The sequence below is a fragment of the Canis lupus genome, chromosome 3, assembly GCF_048164855.1.
Source record: "Canis lupus baileyi chromosome 3, mCanLup2.hap1, whole genome shotgun sequence".
NCBI lineage: Eukaryota > Metazoa > Chordata > Mammalia > Carnivora > Canidae > Canis > Canis lupus.
In genome coordinates, this window is record NC_132840.1 from 46,555,748 (window position 1) to 46,576,800 (window position 21,053).

The following is a 21,053-nucleotide window of genomic DNA, read 5'->3' on the forward strand; positions in this document are numbered from 1 at the left end:
AATAACTGAGGGGCAGCCCCGGTGGCCCAGCGTTTAGCACTGCCTTTGGCCTGGGGTGTGATCCTGGAGACCCAGGATTGAGTCCCACGTCGGGCTCCCTGCATGGAGCATGCTTCTCCCTCTGCCTGTGTCTCTGCCCTTCTCTATCTCTCTCTCTCTCTGTGTCTCTCATGAATAAATAAATAAAATCTTTAATTAAAAAATAAATAAAAAATAACTGAGTATTCTCTACTGAGTTTCCCCCAGTGCTAACAGCTTGTAAAATTATAGTACAATATCACAATCAGGATGTTGACATTGAAGCAGGCATTTCCATCCCTGCGGGTCCCTCCTACCACTATTGCCTCTTAACCCCTGACAGCCATGAGTCTGTGCTCCATTTCCAAATTCAACATTCTGGGAATGTTATGTAAATGGAATCATAGAACATGTAACATTTTGGGTCTCCTCCCCCAGTCCCCCAACATTCTGGGGAGACTCATCCAGGTTGTGTGTACCCATAGCTTGTTCCTGTTCGTTCCTGACTAGTGTTCCATGGCATCATGTACTATTTTCTTTAACCATTCACACACTGAAGGACCTCTTGCTTCCGAGATTTTTGGTTATTAAAAAATCTGCCAAAAACATTTGTGTACAGTTTTTTTTTTTCAAGAACGTGAGTTCTCATTTTTCTGAAAATTTGAATTGGTGGGTCTTAAAGTAGTTAGAAAGTTATTACTACTATTTCACTGGACTTTTAATTAAAAATTTTTTAAAGACTTTATTTATTCATGAGAGACCGAGAGAGAGAGAGGCAGAGACACAGGCAGAGGGAGAAGCGGGCTCCACACAGGGAGCCCATCGTGGGACTCGATCCCGGGTCTCCAGGATCAGCCCTGAGCTGAAGGCTGCGCTAAACCACTGAGCCATCTGGGCTGCCCTAATTTTAAAAAATTTAAGATAGCTTTTAAAGTGATAAGGGGATACGAAAGAAGAAATAGTTTGTTGTTTTCATTGTGAAATTATAAATACTCCTAACTGTATTCATGTTTTTAGTAGAGAAATTAATCCATTGAAAATGATAAACTAATTCTTTTCTTTTTTCTCCTCTCTCATCTTTTTTCCCCTAAAAATATGTTTTTAAAATGCCTTGCAGGTTTACCAGACCAGAGCACTTAGGAAGCAGTGCCAAGATCAAGTGTAGTGGCTGCCATAGCTACCAGGAGTCCACCAAGCAGCTCACCATGAAGAAACTGCCCATTGTAGCCTGTTTTCATCTCAAAGTAAGTTTTCTAGAAAGCAGACTCCAGTAGCCAACTCAATTTTTAAACCCCAGTACAATTTAGAGTCTGTGGGTTTGGTGTATAGAGGTACATTTTGTAACTCTAGTGACTCAGTAAGGAACAGTGAAGAACAGAAGTTGTAACTCTTCCCCTGTTCTCTGTTGCCCAGAGAGGTTTGTGGTGAACCAGAGTAATCGCTTCATAAAGAAAGTAGGGTGTGAGTTACTCTACTGGGGCTGGGGGTTAAGATTTTAGTCCTCTTCCTCCCCAGATTCCCCACCACCACCACACCCAACACCAAAGTTTTCTGGTTTTCTTTTACTTAAAAGCAAACAAACACAGAGCATTATGATCCGGTCCAGAGACTGGTCAGCCTTTTCTGTATAGGATCAGATAGTAAGTATTTTAGGCTTCGTGGCCACATAGGATCTTTGTTTTTATGGTCTTTGTTTTATTTTATGACCCTTTCAACAAAAAATCCAAACCATTCCTGGCTTGCTAGCTGGATTCAGTAGCCCCAGTCTAGTCAAAGGAATGTCTTTGGTGAGAGGAATAGTATGTCCATTTTTGCTTCCAGAGCTTATGGATACCTGTTCTATTTTCTGCCACCTTACACTTTGCTGGGTTTGATGTAAGATTACTTTCCTGCACACTTGGTGTCAGTCGCCTTGAACAATCCCATTGTTTTAAGACTGTTTTTGGACCCCACAAATGAGATTTGTATGGATTAATACTGTGTTACTGAGTCTCAACGCTCTGAATGTGGCCAAAGGGCAGTTGAGAAAGAAAATGAAAAAGCCCGCTTTTGGGAGTGCCCAGAGACACACTGTTGGAGGAAATCCCTATAGCCTCATCCTCTTCCTTCTCTCCCCTTCTACCCAATTTCTCTAGCGATTTGAACACTCGGCCAAGCTGAGGCGGAAGATCACCACATACGTGTCATTCCCCCTGGAACTGGACATGACCCCCTTCATGGCATCCAGGTATGAAAGGGTTTGGCACACTATATGTGTGATCCGGAAGGGCATGGCTCCATGGGGTCCGGGGTTGACATTGATAGAAGCATACCTGCTAAAACTGAATTGTTATCCTGATCTTAAATCAGGACACAGTTGAGTTCCCTCAGCCCTGCTGCTTCAGCTTTGAGTTTTCTCTAGCAAATCCTCTGTCAGACTTGGCAAGTGATCGGGTGGGATCACACAAAGCAGCGTGGCTGTTGATGTCATGGACTTTGGATACAGCTAAGCAACAGTGGATTTTGCAGTTATAGATTCAGTTTCCCTCATTTTTAAATCTTGATAATCCTGGACCACTTAAAATATATCCTCCTAATAACTGTGACACTTGCTCATACGTTCAACGTGCATTAGTCTCCTGGGGATCACTACAGACTCGGCTTGAAGCAGTAAGGTGGCGTCAGGTCTGTGTGGGCTGGCCTTGGCCTCACTTCCTCACCTTCACACAGGGATAGGCTCCCCCTAGAAAGCAGGGTTGCTGGAAGAACTAGAAAGCTTGTCTGAAACGCACCTGGTCTTGCACCTGCTCTGGGAGGCCCCAGTGGTAGTAGTACCATCATTATTGGAGCCATGCGTCTGCTCGGTTGATTATTTTAAGTACTGCTGAGTAGCTGCTGTTGTTTGTTACAGCAAAGAGAGCAGGATGAATGGACAGTACCAGCAGCCAACGGATAGTCTCAACAATGACAATAAGTAAGTGGTTGCCTTGTGGGTTTGCCACGGGCCTCTCGAGGGTGAGTGGGGAGCCGGGGACCACTGGAAGGCTTGGCAGGGAGGGCTCCATGATGGCAGAGCCCTGGTTTCTTTTGGCCACTGGCCTGCTGCCTGTCTTGCTGCTATCCAGCCTTGTTGAGAATGCTCAAGCCCTGTTGGGAAAGGACTTTTCACACCTGTACCATAAAGCTCCCATTGCAGGAAGACCTCTGTTCTCTTCTTTACTACCCTGCTTACCGTGGGTTGATAGAACAAAGGACAACCTGCTTATAGCATCCCCAGTACTGAAGCTGTCTGCACTTCCACAAAGTGTGGTTTCTGGCAAAGCAGCTGGAGAGCTGAGCGGACCAGGCAGGCGTTCATGCTCTCTGTACAGCAGCGCTCATTCCTGGGGTGTTCCCATTTGGGGTCAGTGGGCTATTCACTCTGCAGGCTTCCAGCTGCTTCTGGTGGTAATAAAACTGAGTTGACTGCTCCATCTCTCCCCTGCCCGTGCTCCCAATCCAGGTACTCCTTGTTTGCCGTAGTTAACCACCAGGGGACCCTGGAGAGTGGCCACTACACCAGCTTCATTCGGCAGCACAAGGACCAGTGGTTCAAATGTGACGATGCCATCATCACCAAGGCCAGCATTGAGGACGTGCTGGACAGTGAGGGGTAGGTCCAGGCTGGCAGCTAACTACCTTGGTGTACATCCATTCTGGGGTGTTTGCCTTGAGGCTCTGAAGGAACAAGGCTTGACAGGAAGCCAGCCTTGATTGGTCACTGGATGGGCGAGGTCACTGTCGATCACTTAACACAGATAATGGGGTGGTGGTCATTTATGTTCACTATGGCATGAGCAGCCATGTGGGTCCTTAGGGAATTCCTCTACTCTTTGCCCATTTCATCCCTTCCTGGCCCATTGTCATCCACCTTTTACTTTAAGTCCCTGTTCATCTCGAGACTGTCCATAGAGCCCCCGGGTCCAGGGACAGGCTGAGATGAGCTGCCATGAGCACTCTGGAGGCATCTGCACTTTGTTTACCCCAAGCAGTGGAGTGCCCTTTGAGAAAGTCTGTGTAGAAGGATTTGTGCTTGAAAGGATGGCTTTGTGGACAGTGAGGAGGCTGCCCAAAGGGGTGGATTTTGAACTAGAAGCCGCTGCAAGAGTTTCCTCCAGAGTAGTCTCCACCACAAGGGCAGTAGCTATGGAAGAGCAGAGAAGCGGAGTCTGGGGGTGTGTGGGAAGCAGGGCTGATGGGGCTTGTGACTTCCTGGTGCGCAAGTGAGAGGACAGGCATTCACTGTGGGCTCACTGCTGCTGAGCCAAGGCCCCTCCTCCATGGGGACCAAGGACCCAAACCCAGCCCAGCAAACAGACCACCAGCATGTGTTGAGCCTACCACACGAGTGTTCCTGCAGGAGGAGGGTTGGTTTTGCTTCAACCTCCATGGGTTAGACTATAAGCATGCTTCCTGTCTTCACCTCCTCAGATACCTGCTGTTCTACCACAAACAGTTCCTGGAGTATGAGTAGCCTTATCTGCAGTTGGTTTGAAAACAATGAAGGCGATCAGTTGGCTAGCCTCACAGAATGATCCCCATTCTCCCCGTCATGAAGCCACCACCCACACAGAAGTGCCCCCCGAGAACATCGGATTCCTCTGTGGTCTGGGCCCCACCACAGCCACAATTGGTGCCTGGGCTCGTGCCGTCTGCATGGACAAGCGCTGTGCTTGGAACCAGGCTCCAGGACCCGCATGACAGAAGCAGCCAAATGGCAGGCGCGCTGTGTGCGGGACTGGGCACCTTTGATGTGTCACTGGCTCTGCTCCGGTGCCCCTCGAGACCACATGGGGGAGAGTGGGGGTGGGGGGAGGGGGGAGCGGGACTGGTCCCGGTGCTTACACTCGGTGGTGCAGTTTAACAAGGCGCCGGCCTGGTTGAGAGTCATGGGTCCATTAAAGCAGCGAAGTACAGGAGCCACAGACATCGTGTAAGGACAGAGGACTCCACAAAGCATCTTTCTCTGTGAGTTTAGTATTAAATACATACAGCGTGGAGCTCTTAACCTCCGCCTTGTCCCCGAGCCTGTGGAACAGAAGACACTAACGGGTTTCCAAGCACGTCTGTTCCACAAATAACTTAGCATCAAACTGCATGTGGAAGCGTCAGCCCAGGTGTTCTCTCTTGTTTTTTTTTAGAAATAGACATTTTCTGAGCTCTCTCCCCTTTTCTCTCTTTTTCCACAATGGTGATTTTCATAAACGTAATGGTAGTAACGTGAATGAATTATTGAATTTATACTGAAATTTATTAGATTGTTTTCCTTTATTCTCGAGAGTGAATCTTGCTTTTTGATCGGTGGTGGTTTTGTTGCTCCCCTTCCCTTTCGAAGCATCGATGTCCTGGTTAAGACGGGTGCAGCGGACAAGAGTCAGGCTGAGGCTAACAGGTATCTCCTAGGAATCTTTGGAGTGAATGAAGGGTCCAGTGGCTTCATTGTCCCCTTCCTCCTATTTGCTTCCTGGCCACCTGTCCCACTCACTGTCCCTGTCGTTGCATGGCGGCTCATGTGTGGGAGGGAAGCCGGGGTGGCTTCCAGCGGAGTCTGCATGCCAGTGCTGTTGCCTCTGCTTTACCTTTGATGTTGGTTAAACCATAGTGGGGAGATGGCTTTGTGATGAGCCGGTCAGAAGAGGGAGGAGCCGCCTGGGGAGATGGAACAGTTTGCAGTGTTCCTTGTAAGATATCTTGCATGCATCTGTCTGGTCACACCCACACGTAGATTGTCCATTTCTGAGAACTTAACCCAGAGATGTAAGGGAGGAGAAACTGCTTTACTGTAGTTCTTAGAACACGCACTGCTTGCCCTGGGAGCCCCTCTGTTTCAGGTTCACCACAAATTTTTTTTTTTTTTTTTGTAAAGAGCCAGAGAGTAAATATTTGAGGCTTTCTGGGCCATGTGGTCTCTGTCGTAGTTAATACATAAACAGATGAGCATGGGTGTGTTCTAATAAAACTTTTTGTGGATACTGAAATTTGATAATTTTCACATATCATGGATTTTTTTCCCCCCTATTTAAAAATGTGCTAACTATTCTTAGCTGGTAGGCCATACAAAAATAGTGCTCCTAATCTGGCTCACTAGCTGGTCAGGTTAGGAGGTGGGTAGGAGCAGCAGCAGCTGGGTAGTTATTGCTCAATGTGGAAGACGCTAGAATACATGAAACAACGATCCATAGCTGCAGCAGCATCATATATGACAAAGTCCTTAGTGATGCAGCTTTTAAAGTACTTGCTCAGTTCAGGCTCAATGTGTTTCTGCATTTTAGGAATATGCATTTTAAGATCGTCATCATCAGAAATATGGGTGGGTGCTGGTTTTCAAACCCCACATGCCTGAGCCATGTGTGTGTGTTTGAGAGAGACTTGGAGATTTCTTTTTGGGAGAGCCATTGCCTTTTCTTAAGAAGCAAAAAGAGGAGCTGACTAAAGCTGACCTGCAGAGTTCTGAGCCATGAACTTTGCTACCTTGTGACCTGGCTCTACTGGATTGTCCTGGGTTTTCTGATAGGTTCCCTGTGGTCAGCCGGCCCTGCTTCCCACATCTGTTTCTGCTTATGTTCAGGAGGGTTCAGCTGTTCCAAGAGCATGAAGTCTGAGGACAGTGAGGCCACGTTTATCTTTTGTAGACAGGATTTTAATAAATGTTTATATCCAGATTCATTCTCGTTATTCCCTGTTGGCACTAGGGTTCCAACTAGTCACCTGTCTGTGTGCCACTGGGAAGCTCCCATGACTGCAGGCACCATGGGCAGTGCTGCCAGCAGGACATCCTGCCACCGCCAAGTGTGCTGGGATTTACCTTGTTACCAACAAAATACTCTGATGGGCCTGGAGTTTTTCTCTTGCTCCCAAGCCAGTTATTCGATTCAGGAAAATGGCTTCCTTGTTTCCTAGTAACCACCCCTGTGTATGTGTTCAGGTCATTACCAAGTGCATCTGACACTAAGGGATCATTGGGTGAGCCTCTCCTGCACTCCCTCCAGTGGTTTTAAAATAAGCTGTATTTCTGAGATCTTGGCTATCACTTCAGTGCTTCACAGTGAAACTGGGCTTTTTTTTCCTCTTCTGAGGTCTGAAGTGAGTTCTGAGCAGCGTCTGTGCTGGGAGAGTGGGGGCGAGCTAGGGCCGGGGGTGGGCAGCCCGAGCAGCCGGGCCTCCTCTCCAGGGCGCGGGATCGCCCAGGCCTCCTTCCTGCGGCAGCGCCCCCACCCCCACAACACATAGCCCCGTGCTGTTGTCCTTTGGCTTGGTGTGTATGCTTTCCTTGGGTAAAATGGCCGTTCTTTTGACAATTCAAGTGACTGTTTTGTTTACTATAACCTTGAAAACAAAAACTGTAAGAAAAGATTCCAATGATCGTGCTGTGGATTTTATTACCAAGATGTTTACACCTCCCTTTTACCTGTCATTTTGAGGAACTGTCGAATCTTCTCCCTTAATGGCTTGTAGTCTTTCCTATGTCATAATAAAGCAACATTTTCTCTGAAAACTAGCCGACTCTCCTCTTCCTAATGACAGCAGCCAGAGAGGGTGCTGTGGATGAGAGGCTCCTGTGTGCGGATGCCAGGGCTGAGCTGTGGTGACAGGAACCCTGCCGAGGTCAGCGACCAGAGCTCCTACTTGGTTTGGGCGGGTCCAGTGACTGCCTGGGGGGTGGGGAGGGGCGGTGGGGGGATGTCCATGCACCCCACATGTTCTCATTTTCTCTGATTGGCTCACTGCTTCTCTGACCCTCCTTTCTTCCTCTTGGTGGGCAGCATGGTGACATATCTGGGATTCAGGACAACCATGCCCTCTCAGAGTTAGTCACTGGAATAGTCAACAGAGGAGCTTCTTTATTTTTTTAGTTTTTAAGGATTTATTTATTCGTGAGAGACACAGAGAGAGAGAGGCAGAGACACAGGCAGAGGGAGAAGCAGGCTCCCTGTGGGGAGCCCGATGTGGGACTCGATCCTGGGACTCCAGGATCATGCTCCCGGGCTGAAGGCAGGTGCCAAACCACGGAGCCATTCAGGCATCCCGAGGAGCTTCTTAAATGCAGGAATCCTTGCCCACGTTTAGTGACCAGGCCCAGGATGTGGTATAACAACATGCATTTGGAGTAAGTGCCCCAAATGAGAAAAGTGCATGAGAATATAAGGAGAAAATGTGCACGGTTATGGCTACCCTTGATTCTGTAATTGGTCACAGGATTGTAGTTGACATTTGTGACCCCCCCCCCCCAATTCCTACTCCCTCCACACTTCCCTTGTCCTCAGAAACTCCCTTAACTGATTTTTTACCAGGTTGACCCAAACCCTTATTGCTGAAATACCCTTTTTTTAAGGAACCTTTGCTGCAATTGCCTTTACTTCCCTTACATGGAAACATCAAGAGATACCGGAGAATCCCCCCGAGTCCCAGGTGTAGTCTTCTGTCCCCACAGAGTAGCATGCTCTTCATATTACTCAGAACCAGTGTTGTGTCGCTCAGTGGAAAATATTCCCCTTAGGGTCTAAGACTACTAAGCCAACAAAGACCAAATTTTCCAGGCGTGGAATAAAAAGATGCTTTGATTGGATTATTAGTGTAATACTGGGAAGTGCCGGGCAGCCCGGGTGGCTCAGCGCTTTAGTTCCTGCTTTTGGCCCAGGGCCTGATCTGAAGACCCGGGATCGAGTCCCATGTCAGGCTCCCTGCATGGAGCCTGCTTCTCCCTCTACTTGTGTCTCTGCCTCTCTCTCTCTCTCTCTCTCTCATTCTCTCTCTCATGAATTAAGAAAAAAAAAAAAAAGTACTGGGAAATGCCAACCCCACTCCCACACCTTGATCCTCAGACCCATATATTCTGGCTGTAAGGGAGGGAGTCCGCACAAGATAATGGTCTCTGGCTAAAGACATAAAAAAAATCATCCTGAAAGGTAGAACCTCATTCTTTCACCATAGCTGAGTCCTCAGTATGCCCAGCTGCTTCCAGGAGGGGGGTGATGTAGTGAGAACAGTTAGTTCCATGGATACAAGCCTGTTGCTCACAAATGCCCTTTGCTGTGATTTGGGTTCTGTGATCAGAAGCAATTTGTGGAATGTGACTGATTGGTGCTGCTGACAGGGCTGTCTGTCATCAGAATATGAGTTTATTCCAGTGAAGACAAATCTCTGCCCCCTCCATGATGCAAGAGGCCCAGTGAAGTCAACCTGCCACCGGGTGGGGCTAGCTGGTCCTCTTAAGAAATGCCATCCTAGGGCCTCTGTGTTAGTGTTCGTTGTTAGCTGCTTAGGCACTCAGCTGTAGTTAGCTTAGTGAGTCTCGGGCAGAGCAGGTCTAAGACGTTGAGCCTATTCTAGCTCCCACCCGTCTTCATGGCTCTTCGGTTCATGGGTCTTCCTGGGGAAGGAAGCTGACCACATCCAGACGGCATGCCATTTTGTCTTCTGATCATTAAGAGCATCACCTATAGGGAGTCTCTGGTGGGCTCACATGGGTACAGATATCTTTGTGGTCGGTGCCCATTTTGAGAGGTCTGTCCCCAACCAGACCTTGTCACTAATTCTTTAAATCCTGTTCAGGTGGGATGCCTGGGTGGCTCAGTGGTTGAGCATCTGTCTTTGGCTCAGGGCATGATCCCAGAGTCCCAGGATTGAGTCCCACATCAGGATCCTTGTGAGGAGCCTGCTTCTCCCTCTGCTTATGTCTCTGCTTCTCTCTTTATGTCTCTCATGAATAAATAGATAATATCTTTAAATCAATCAGTCAATCCTGTTCAGGTGTTTGACCATCTAGCCAAGCTGCTGGCAACTTACCACAAATCAATGTAGGTCACTACTTTTGGCCCTTTCTTACTCCAGACAAAGTGGGTACCCAGATGCACAGCTCAGAGTTTCACTCAGGATTTTCCTTCATCACTGTAAGTGTCCTCAGTCATCTGGCCACAAAAAAACACTTGATGCCATGTAGTAGGTGTCTGTTGCAAGTCTGAGGCACCTGTTCATGCAATTTACCTTCTGGACATGCCTACACTCACTCTTCCACATGCCATTCCCATACATGATAGATGGCCACTGGACAAGCCCAACCTTAAGGCCAAGTGGGTCAGACCACTTGTTACGGGATGCTTGGGCTGCCTGGCCAACTCATGTCTTATGATTACATGTTCAATCTGCTAAGTCCAAGAAATAAGCAGGAGCTATTTCTAGAAAGGAGAATACATATCTGAGGAGGAGGACATAGATTGGAGTCGCCCTGAAATCCTGGAGATCTGTGTCATTTCTCTCCTATTGGCTCTTGCTAGAGTCTCCGTAAAGCATCCTTATTTGCCATGGACACTTTGAGTATCATTGGATCTTCTGGATTATAAGATTTGAGTGATAGTATAGCATGTATGACAACCTGAACTTAAGTCCTTATGCAACTGGGAGCCATATGCTGCTTTTGGAGATGGTCAAATTAACACACTCAACTGTGGTGTATGCTACCTCCAAAACCCAACAAGCCCTGTCAGGAATTGTTCCTCTTTCTATAGAGTAGGTGGTATAACTTGCAGCAATTTATGCTTTACCTTGAAGATCTCTTGAACAGGCTTCAGACTACTGAGCCCCCAGAAACTTCATTGAGTTGTGGAGGCTTGAGGTTTGGGGTGTTTATTTCTCATGCTTTGGTTCACTTGTCTTATTAAAGCTTCTGTAGGATTTACTACTACTTGCTTATCAGGTCCAGCCAGCAAAGTGCTATCAATATAGTGGACCAGGGTGATGAATTATGGAATATCAAGGCAGTAGATAATGTATATAGACTCTTACAACAGAAAGCAGAATTAATGTAGCCCTAGTCTATACTGTGAGGGGTACTGCTGGCCCTGTCACATAAAAGCAAAGTGCCTTGGTGGTCCTTATAAATTGGTATGGAAAAAAAAAAAAACTGCATTCATCAGATCAATTGATGCATACTTAGGGCCAGGAGCCATGTTGATTTGTTCCAGTAAATGTGGCACCCCTTCTGTGGCAGCAACTGCAACTGGACAGCATTTGATTAGGCTTATAGTAGTCAGCCATCATTCCCACAGATCTGCACAGGCCATACAGGTGAATTAAATGGGACTGTGATTGGTAATACCGCTGCTGTGTCTTTTAATTCTTTGATGGGGGTGTAAATCCAAAGTCCTCCCAGGAGGGGCACCTGGGTGGCTTGGTTGGGCATCTGCTCTTGGCTCAGGTTATGATGCCGGGGTCCTGGGATTGAGCCCCAAGTTGCCTCCCTGCTCAGCGGGGAGTCTGCTGCTCTCCCTCTGTCCCTCCTTCCCACTCATGCTCATTCTCTAAAATAAAATCTTCTCTTTTTTTCTAAAATAAAATCTTAAAAAAAAAGAAGGAAAGAAAAGACCCTCCCCCCACCCCCCACCCCAAGGATACGTATTGCTTCTGGTTTACTGTCTTGGTAAGGGAGATGAAGTTCCAGGAATTTCCAGAGTCCTTCCAACCACAGTAGACCTCACCTAGCGGGTTAAAAGTCACATGGAGATCCTGCCAAAGTGCCAAGTATGCCCACTTTACACTTGGGAGCTGGGGGAATAATCAGAATGGGTCAAACATACTTCCATTACAAAAAAAAAAAAAAAAATCATATGCACGCTCTCTGGGCAGACTCAGCCAGTGCATGTTTCTCTGCGCTCTCTTTACCTGTCTGCCACAACAGCTGGCAAAGTTCAGTTAGTCTCCATCAACCAGAATATCCTGGGGGAAGGATGACATGGAGGAGAACCTATAGGTGACTGGACAGACATGTTACGTGAGCAAGAGATAATTTTTTTTGATTAAAGAAAAACTATTGTCTTGGGCTGCTTCAATAAAAGAATGATATGTGAAAATGGGGATGGCCCAGATCTAGTCTACAGCGCTTAACATAGCACCTGGTCCACAGTATTCACTGAATAAATGACTCTCCTGCTCAGTGTGGGACTTTGATAACAGATCTCCAGTGGAGTGTGATGGTGAGCAGAAAGAGGCCAGGTCCTGTCCCTGAGGAACTTGCAGGAAAGGAAATAAGCATGGACCTAATGTCTGTAAGAATTGTGAACAATCGTGGGTACAGAGTGCTCTGGCAACCTTACAGGGCAGTTGGGGGCCTGGCTGAGGAAGTGACACTTAGCAGGACAGGGGCAACAGTGGTGTGGATGAGGTGGCCCTGTTGATTGTTGTTCCCTCCTCCAGAGGGGGAACCGGATGCTTCAGTCCTGGGAGGGCCTGGGGTGTGCACCAAGCATCCACCGCACTCTGACATCTCTGTCTCCTGGGACTCTCAGACTCATGCATTAAAACAAACACAAAGTCCCCTCCTGCAATGGGCATGATGGCCAGTGTAATTCAGGGCAAAGCTGAAGCCCCAACCTGGACCAGTCTCCTGGGGCAGGACCCCCTGACTTTCTCCAGGTCCCCAGCTCCCTGTCTGCACACACAACTCTGCCAATGAAGGAGGCATACTCCACCTTTTTCATAAGAAGAAATGTATCCACCTGAAATCTTACACACTTTATCCCAGTGTGGGAGCTCCTATAAGTTGGAGACAAATACTCCTCATGCAGCAAATCTGTGAATACTACTGTGGCCTGATCGTAACTCCACGTCCACCCCCCCCACCCCATTTCTGTCAGTGGATCGGTCTGCTCCTGAAAAAGCAGTTTGATGGACAGGAAAGGATCTTTTCAGGGGACAAGAGATGAGCACTAGTTGGGGCTCTGCACTCACTGAGGGTGCTCCTCGGGCTGGTGGTTCTTTTGAGCCCTCTGGCCCCTCCGTTGTAGGATGAGAAGAGGCAGAGTTTAAAATGGGTGGTTGGGAAACACTCCTCCCCAATCCTGACATCTGAGGAGTCTAGAGATTTTTTTTTCTCCCTGCTTCTCCTGATGGTGATACCAGTCAGTCATGAATGGATGTCCATGCCAGTGGCTAAGAGAGAAAGATGAAATGTAAATAAGTTGCATTTCTATAGAGTGTTCAAACTAGTAGAGTTTAACAGTGATCCCATTGGGCTCCTGAATTCACTCATTTGGCAACTATTTGACGCCCTGTATCATTCAGGGCTTGTACTGTTGTGGACATCAGGAGCGAGCCCACAGTCCTGTGCTCACGGAGGGTACAGTCAGTGTGGGGGACACACATATACGTCAGACTGTGCTGAGCTCTGCGTAGAGAGGCTGGGGGCCAGAGCGCGACAGCAGTGGGTGTGCTGTTTACACAGGTGGTCAAATAGCTCTTCAATAAGACAACCTCCCAGCAGAGTCCTGAAGGAAGTAAGAAACTGAGCACAGGCTATCAGAGGTAGAACATTCCAGGTAAAAGGAACAGCGTGTCCTTGAAGATGGGAAGATGAAGGCTCAGAGGGACACCTTAGCGAGCTCCCTTGGCTCCACTGTTGAATCCAGCCCACGCCGTGGTTTCCCGTCAATTCTAAAAGCCAAGTCTGGAAGGCTTGGGGGAGAGACACTGTGTGACCACTGCCACCTCTGACCTATGCTGTGGCCTGCTTCTCCTGAGCAGCCAGTGGAAAAATTCCTCCTGGTCTCCAGCCAGGATTTTTCATGCTTTCCATGCCGATGCATTCATGTGGTTTCTCTGCCTTGTCAGGGGCATGTCACCGCATGCTAAGATGCAAGTTCCAGCTTCTCTAATGTTTTCACTTGTGATTTAAACCTTCTCTGTGGTACAGTCCAGTGATTAAGAGACAGGATGTGGAACCAGGCTGCCTGCACACAAATCCTGGTTCTGGGTACCTTTGGGTGAGCTACTTAAACTCATCTAGAAAATGGGGGACACTACTAGTATCCTCTCATAGGATTATTATATGGAAAAAATTTGAGTTAATATGTGGAAAGTGCTTAGAAAAATGCGTGGCATGTAGTAAGACTTACATAAATAATTTTTAAAACCCTAAACCTGAAAGCCAAGCTTGGGGCTCTTGGGATCTGTGGTGTGCCTTCTGACTCACAAGGAAAAATGCATACCAAGCCCTTATGTCCATTTCCTAGCATATGTTTGGTATTTTTCCTTTGATGAATCTATAAATGAGGGAGTGTCAACAAAAATTAGGAAGGAGAAACAAGGTATTTTGCTAAGCAGATGGTGGACCTGTCCCTGGTCTCTTGGAAAGAGATCAAATGTCAGGCTGGTGGGTGATATGGCCCGTTTTAGGACCAGACCACTGGTTCTTCACCTGGAGCCACTTGGGAGCCTAAAAAGCCTCTGGATGCCTGGCCCTCCCCATTCTTGAGAATCTGATTTAATTGATCTAAAGTGTGGTGCAGGCATCTGGAGTTTTGGGAGTTTTTTTTGCAGATTTTTCCCCCCAGGGATTCTCATGTTCAGCTAAGGCTGAGAACTGCCGGCCCAGATAGCTCATGTAAAATACCAAGAGCCAGAGAAGCACAGCTGGAGGAAATCTCTCCCTTCCCTATCTCCTTTGTACCAAAAATTAATTTTGAGAAGTTTCCAAAATCATTTCTCTGAGATTTCTGAGATTTTAAGAAATCAGGGAAAAGAGAAACTGCTGGGGGTGGGGGGAGGGGGCTCTGAGAAGATGGCATTTGAGCTGACTTTTGCACAATAGGAGTACCCCCTCCATGCCTGGGTGGCTCAGCGGTTGAGCGCCTGCCTTCGGCTCAGGGTGTGATCCCAGAGTCCCAGGATCGAGTCCCACATTGGGCTCCTTCCATGGAGCCTGCTTCTCCCTCTGCCTATGTCTCTGCCCCTCTCTCTGTGTCTCTCATGAATAAGTAAATAAAATCTTTTTTTTTTTTTTTTTTTTTTTAAAAAGGAGCACCCCCTCCAACCTGGGTGAAGATGCAGGGAAGCACATTCCTGGTAGAGGGAACAGCAAACGCAAAGGCCTCAGGGCAGGAGGATGAGGGTGAGTGGGGCTGCAGGGTGGTGGGTGCCCTGGAGTGTGATATGAGCTGAGTTTGAGAGGAGGCCAGGGGCCAGAACACATGGGCTCAGAGGCCCCTGTAAAAGGTGGAGATTTTGTTCTGTGTCAAGAACCCATGAGAGAGTTTTAAGCAGTGAAAAGACACGATGTCATTGATATTTTTATAAGATCACCCTGGCTTCCAAGGCCACCTAGGAAGGAGAAAGCCAGAGAGAAGGCCACTCCTTCCCAAATGATAATATAGCTGGATAATCCACAAAACTATATCTTCTCTGAGCCCATCTGTGAGCTAAAGTTGCAGGGCAACCGACTAGCCTGGAGTCTAAGGAAGGCAGGTGCCTCCAAGGAGAGAGGGGACATGAACAGTGGCCACCTGTGGCCAAGTGCAAGGAAGAAGGCAAAGCTGCCATGAAAATGGGCAAGAGCAAGTCCTCCCATGATTTGAAGGCTTGCATGAGAGCACAGAACTTCTGGGAAAGTCAAACAAGTGGAGTTGATACCCACTTGCAGGTGCTTCTCCACAGACTTCCACTGGACCTCATAAAAACCAGGCACCAGGCAGGGACCACAGGAAGCCTCTATCAGAGGAGCAGGCGTGGGGCCCTGGCTGCTGGAAGTATTCACAGCCCCCCAGACTCTTCTTTCCCAACAAACCAAAGCTGGGGAAGGGGCTGTGAACTCAGGATACAGATGATATACCCACTGTGGGCAGTAGGAAGGCAAATACCCTCTACTCTATCTAGGGGCAGGAAACTGTCCATTCCCAGGGGAGGGAAGCATCACGGGAAAAGGCTCAGCCCCTCAGCCCAGGAACATGGCCTGCCTGACACCAGGATGGAAGGTGGCTCCGCCACCCGTCAGATGGGCCAGCACCAAGTGATGTAATGGTAGACTTACCACCTACAGAGAGCAAAGAATGGAGAAAGAGCCTCTTTAGGCAGTGGCACACAGGGAAGGTGTAAAGCCGAGTTCATAGCAGGAATATCACCAGCCCAGCCACCCCCTGCCACCAAGAACATGGTAACACCAGGGCACTTTGCAGCTAGCAAGGCACAAAAGGTGACTGTAACAACAAAACCCAAACCCAGCTCAGCTCCTAGCTTGGCTGACTTGACTGCTCACACTGACAGCCTGGCAGGAGAAGAGGTGTGCCCATTTGCAGGCATCCCTACCTCTTCCTTCTGTCTGACTGCTGCCCCACACAGATCCGGCATTCCTTAAAGGAATACAAGACACACAAGTGAGCAAGTGAAAACAATGCACTGCTGAGAGACAAATCACTCCACAGAGCCAGGGTCAGAAGTGATCTGGACGTTGAAGCTATTAGGCAGGGATTTGTAATAGGGTGGGCTTGGCAAGTATGGCCTGAGGTTCGAATCTGGCCTGCCTCTTGTTTCTAGAAGTAGTTTTATGCAACACAGCCATCCTTGCTTGCTCGATACTGTCTATGGCTGAATGGACCCTACAGTGGCAGGGCTGAGTAACCGTCCGGCAGCCGTAGCAGGAACCGAATGGTCCTGAAGCCCAAGATACTCACTTTCTGATACTTTTCAGCAAAGCTTGCTGAGCCCTGGGCTGGGGGACAGGGAGGTGACAGAGAGGCCAGGGGACGCTGGTGCACTCACCCAGGGGAGCAGTGACAGGAGCCTGCCTCCACGCCTGTGACAAGTGGCAGGAGTCAGAATAGATGCTTCAGATAGAACCAACAGAATTTTATCCAGAGCATGTATAAAATGGACAGTATTTAGAGTTTCAGATTTACTGTCTACCAACGAGATCCCTGTATTAAAACACATATGTGCAAGCATGTGCGCACGCATGCGCACACACACACACACACACACACACCAAAGAGCAATCAAATGACTGACAAAAAACAAGATAAGTTTGGTCTGATGGCTGCCAGGATCGGACACTCAGCACCTTACGTTTTCAGCAGCCCTGACTCCCCGCCCCCACAGTACCAGAAACATCCCCTAGAGTCTCTGGGTTTGGATGGGTAGAGCTGGAAAACTTGAGAAGAGGTAGAAAGCCGCACACCTTCCAAGGGAGCCTTCCCGCCTAAGCGGCACCTGTGAGGTTCCCAAGTGTGCCATTATCTTGTCACCACGCTGGGACATCTACACCAGCTACAGGGCTTTAGTCTCAATCCTGTAATAGGATCAGCTACTGGCAAGGACATGGCTGTAGGAAACACTGCAGCCAGGGCGTCACCACTTGCCCTGTGGGGCTGACTGTGCCACAGACACGTGTCTTGGGCAGACACTTTTTAGAAGCCAACTTGCTTATCATAAAGATGAAGCAGAGGTGGGCTTGGGGCAGGGCCTGTGTTATGGGCTGAATGATGTTGTCACACACCCCCCCCCCCCCCCCCGGCAGTTCATGTGTTAAAGCCCTAACCCTCAGTTCCCCAGAATGTGACCTTATTTGGACTTAGAATCTTGAGGTGATCAAGTTAAATGAGGGGTGGGGGTGAGCCCTAATCCCATATGACTGGTGTCCTTGTACAAAGGATAGAATTTGACTCTAGACACAGAGAGGAAGATGCAGGCCAAGCATAGTGGCCCTGAACAGATGGTTCCCTTGCGGCCTTCAGAAGGAAGCAGCTCCTGCTGGCACCTTGATTCCAGATGGCACACCTGGAGAAGTGGGGAACAGCGACTTTCGCCTTTAGACTACCCAGTGTGTGCTACTTTGTTACAGCTGCCTCAGGAAGCCGGGACAGCCTGTTAGCCCTTGGAGGGTGGACAGATGGAGCATCAGGCACCCTGTCTACACCTCCCAAAGTGTGTTATGTGAACCTCTGGTGCACGTAGCTGTGCAAGGTAATGTTGGGTGGCACAGGATGAATCATTTTAATTTACACAATTGTGTATTTCTCTTACTGTGTAAATGCTTCTAAGAATCATTATGCATTTTCAGTGCCACTGAAATATAGATTTCAATGCTACTACAAATAGAAAATATAGGTAACATTGAAAATGTGTGGATGCTCAGATATTCTTAGTGTTATCACTTATAAAATTCAGCATGAGATTAAAGTAGGGCTAGAAGAAAAGGGGAGTTAATATAAAGAATATTAAGCCATGAGACGTGCAGGTTGGTAGCTAGGTGAGGCCAAAGGTGCCTGCAAATGAGAAGGCTCCTGGGGAGGGGGGCAGGCAAAGAGCCTCGGGCTCAGAGCAGCTTGGCGCCCTGGGCTCAGCCTGCACCTTCCTGTCCACCCCTAGCCCACTACACACACACACACACACAGATGCACACACACACACACACACACACACGTTGCACCATGCTTCACCATGCCTAAGGAGGCACAGTGGGGACTTTGTTTCAGAAAAGAAATGCAGGTGTGCCCAGCCCTCCTGTAGAGGCACACTGGCTTCGCTCCATCCTTTGGCTTTCCCTCTTAAAAGAAAGCGCACAGCAGAGTCCCGTGTGTGCTCGCTGCCTCCCACCGGCACCGGTCACCGAGCTCGGCGGGTCCTGAGCCTGGTGGGGACCGTCAACTCGCAGGTCTTCGGAAACCAGGCGGCTGCGCTGCGGTGGAGCCTTGAGCCCAGGGAGGCGAGCGGGAGAGGTGGGACCTCCAGAGTCACCGCAGGGGAGACACGACCGAAAGCAGGGATAGGGAGGAGTGGGCAGCCCGAGAAGGTTTTATTTCTAAGGAAGGGCTCCTGGGGGCTGAGTCCGGCAGGCAAGGATGACTTCACTGCAGGTATGCAGGGGTGGTGACCTGCAGTGGACACGTGGGATAAAGACGGTGACCGACCTGTTCCCCGCCTCCCTCCGCATCTCTCTTCCCTCCCCCTGTCTCAACCCTCCCCTTCCCTCTCCACCCTCCCCTCCCTCCCCACCTCTTCCCCCTCCGCCCCAGCCGTCCCCCAGGCTCACCCTGCCCGCGTCGTCAGGCAGCGGGGCCTCCCTCCTGGGCGGGGGCGCACAGGACCTCGAGGCCGCGGTCCGGGGCGCGCGCGCAGGGCCGAGCGGGGGCGCTGAGGCCGAGGAGCCCGCGCCGGCCCGAGGGCGCCGTGTCGGGGGTCCCGGGCGCGCCCGCGCTCTCCTGGGTGGGCTGCCTGCGCTCCGGGAAGCAGAAGCTGCACGTCTCCACCGGCTCTGGCGGCGACGCGCCCGTGGCGCTCCCCGCTTCCATCCAGTGATCTGCGGGAAGGGCGGAGGGCGATGGCCTTGGCCTTGGCCCCCGCCCGTCCTCAGCGCCCTGCCCTGCCCCAGGGGACCCGCGGCCGGCTGGGCTGTCGGCCAGTTGGGCTCCCCGCGGTCAGCGGACTGCCGGCTCGCCCACTCCCCAGCGCCAGCTGCCTTTCTGCTGGGAAGGAACAGGTTTCGCCCCTTGGCCGACCACCCCTAGGCCCCCCAGGGGGACCACCTCCTCCAGGTTTCAGCCCGGAAGCCCTGTGCGGGGCCAAGCCGGCGGCCGGCAGCCCACATCCACGCTTCCTCAGGTCTTGATGTGAACTGATCTCACCAGACAGAAAAAGTACTGCAGGGATGTGCCCCAGGCCTTTGTCAGGAAGGGCTGGCAAACTGCTGTCCTTTTGGAAGCAGGGCCAGTGCCAGGACAGAAGGCCGACCAGCAGATTGTCCCACAGGCCCCGGGAGTCTGAGGGCCCGATCTGTGCTCACCCTTGGAGGACTTGGCCTGGGTCCGGCATGGTGCTGGTGAGGGCTGGCAAGAGAATTGGTCCCCTCTCCTCTTGAGGAAGCAGGCCACCGCCAGGATGAAGCAGCAGATGATGGCACAGAGGCAGAGCCCCAGAGTGCTGTAGACCAGGGCCAACTGTTCGGTGCTCAGCTTCAGCCCTGAGGGGTGCCACAAAGCTCCCGTGAGGCACGAGATTGGGAGGGGCTCTCCACCACCCAGGGCCCTTCTCTGAAGTGTCCCTGCAGGCTAGCAGCCCCTTGTCCTGCAATCTTTCTTTTCCCTCATTGAGCCCAAGCAAGCCACATGGCCGTCCCATCCACCTGCCCCCTTGGAGGGCAGAGCCCTCAGCCCCAGCATGCTGTCCACCTGTCTGGCTCCTGGAGAAGTTGATTCCCGGCCTCACTCAGGCTTGCCTGGTGTGGACCCTTCTCTAGACTCTGGAGACAATCAGCCCCCTCTACCCCAGGCTGGTAGCAACTTCTTCTAAGAGCTCAGAGCTGGACACCTCTGGAGCTGGCTCTGTGTGCCATCTGCTCTTTCCCATAGGACCTAGATCGGGCCAGTACCAGAGGTGGATGGATAAGTGAAGAGACAATAGTCCTGGGCAGATGACTCTGCCCTGACCTGGGCCTTCCTCCAAGAGGTGGCCTTCCTGGGGAAGCAGACTTCGAGAGTGGGACAGGTCCAGTTGCTAATGAATCTGGGATAGCAAACCAGGAGGGCCCAGGAGAACTGGGGTGCTGGTCACCCCACTTCTCAGGGTCTTGAGCCTCTGGTTTGGATGCCAGAGGAAGACTCAGCTCCAAAGCCCTCCCCTTGAAATTTTTCCTGGCCCCTGGAATCAGGGCACCCCCTAGGCCCCAGGTGGAAGGACAGATGGGCCAGAGTCAATACATGTATGTAATACACTGATGATGTGGATGACCCCCTGAGCCCTTACTACGTTACTACGTGCAGGCCCTCTGGGGAGTGGCCCCCGTGATTCCTCTGCTCCTGGGAAGGAGGATTGATGACTCCACCTTTGGGTATTGAGATAGAACTCATATGCATCAAATTCTTCATTCTAAAGTGAGCAACTCAGTGGGTTTTAGTATATTCACGAGGTTCAGTAACCGTCACCACCATCTGATTGGGAGATGTTTCCATTACCTGTGAACTCACTAGTAGTCACTCTGAATGTCCCTTGCCCCAGACCCTGACAGCCCCTAATCTACTGTCTCTGTGATATCTATTCTGGGCATTTCATATGAATGGAATCATACAAGTTGTGTCCTTCTACATCTGGCTGCTTTCGCTGAGCATGTTTTCAAGGCTGATCCACACTGTCGTGTGTGGCAGGACTGTACTCCTTCCTATGGCTGAATCATGCTCCATTGTATGGTCATAACATGTTTAGCCGTTCATCTGCCGATGGACGTGTGGGTTGTTGCCATGTTTTGCTATTGTGAATAGTGC

The 21,053-nt window shown here is 49.9% G+C and overlaps 2 protein-coding genes across 11 annotated transcripts in view; one reads left to right on the top strand and one right to left on the bottom strand.

The window, feature by feature from the left end:
• Positions 1 to 21,053, top strand: part of USP22 (ubiquitin specific peptidase 22) — a 92,114-nt gene that overhangs the window by 38,348 nt on the left and 32,713 nt on the right. For 3 of the 7 annotated variants that reach the window (XM_072820805.1, XM_072820803.1, XM_072820802.1), the window contains exons 9-13: positions 1,136 to 1,262; positions 2,154 to 2,245; positions 2,909 to 2,971; positions 3,500 to 3,649; positions 14,825 to 14,917. In XM_072820805.1, coding sequence (XP_072676906.1) covers positions 1,136 to 1,262; positions 2,154 to 2,245; positions 2,909 to 2,971; positions 3,500 to 3,649; positions 14,825 to 14,915 — 523 coding nt within the window. In that variant the 3' untranslated portion in view covers positions 14,916 to 14,917. Of the gene's footprint in view, positions 1 to 1,135; positions 1,263 to 2,153; positions 2,246 to 2,908; positions 2,972 to 3,499; positions 3,650 to 4,467; positions 7,532 to 14,824; positions 14,918 to 17,465; positions 17,922 to 21,053 lie in introns of those variants that run through there. The other 4 variants (XM_072820799.1, XM_072820800.1, XM_072820801.1 and 1 more) reach the window with 4 other exon arrangements.
• TNFRSF13B (TNF receptor superfamily member 13B) overlaps positions 18,218 to 21,053 on the bottom strand; it is a 34,134-nt gene continuing 31,298 nt past the window's right edge. For all 4 annotated transcript variants that reach the window (XM_072820810.1, XM_072820807.1, XM_072820809.1 and 1 more), the window contains 3 exons: positions 19,580 to 19,756; positions 18,830 to 19,096; positions 18,218 to 18,671 (listed from right to left, as the gene is read on the bottom strand). In XM_072820810.1, coding sequence (XP_072676911.1) covers positions 18,843 to 19,096; positions 19,580 to 19,756 — 431 coding nt within the window. In that variant the 3' untranslated portion in view covers positions 18,218 to 18,671; positions 18,830 to 18,842. The remainder of the gene's footprint in view (positions 18,672 to 18,829; positions 19,097 to 19,579; positions 19,757 to 21,053) is intronic.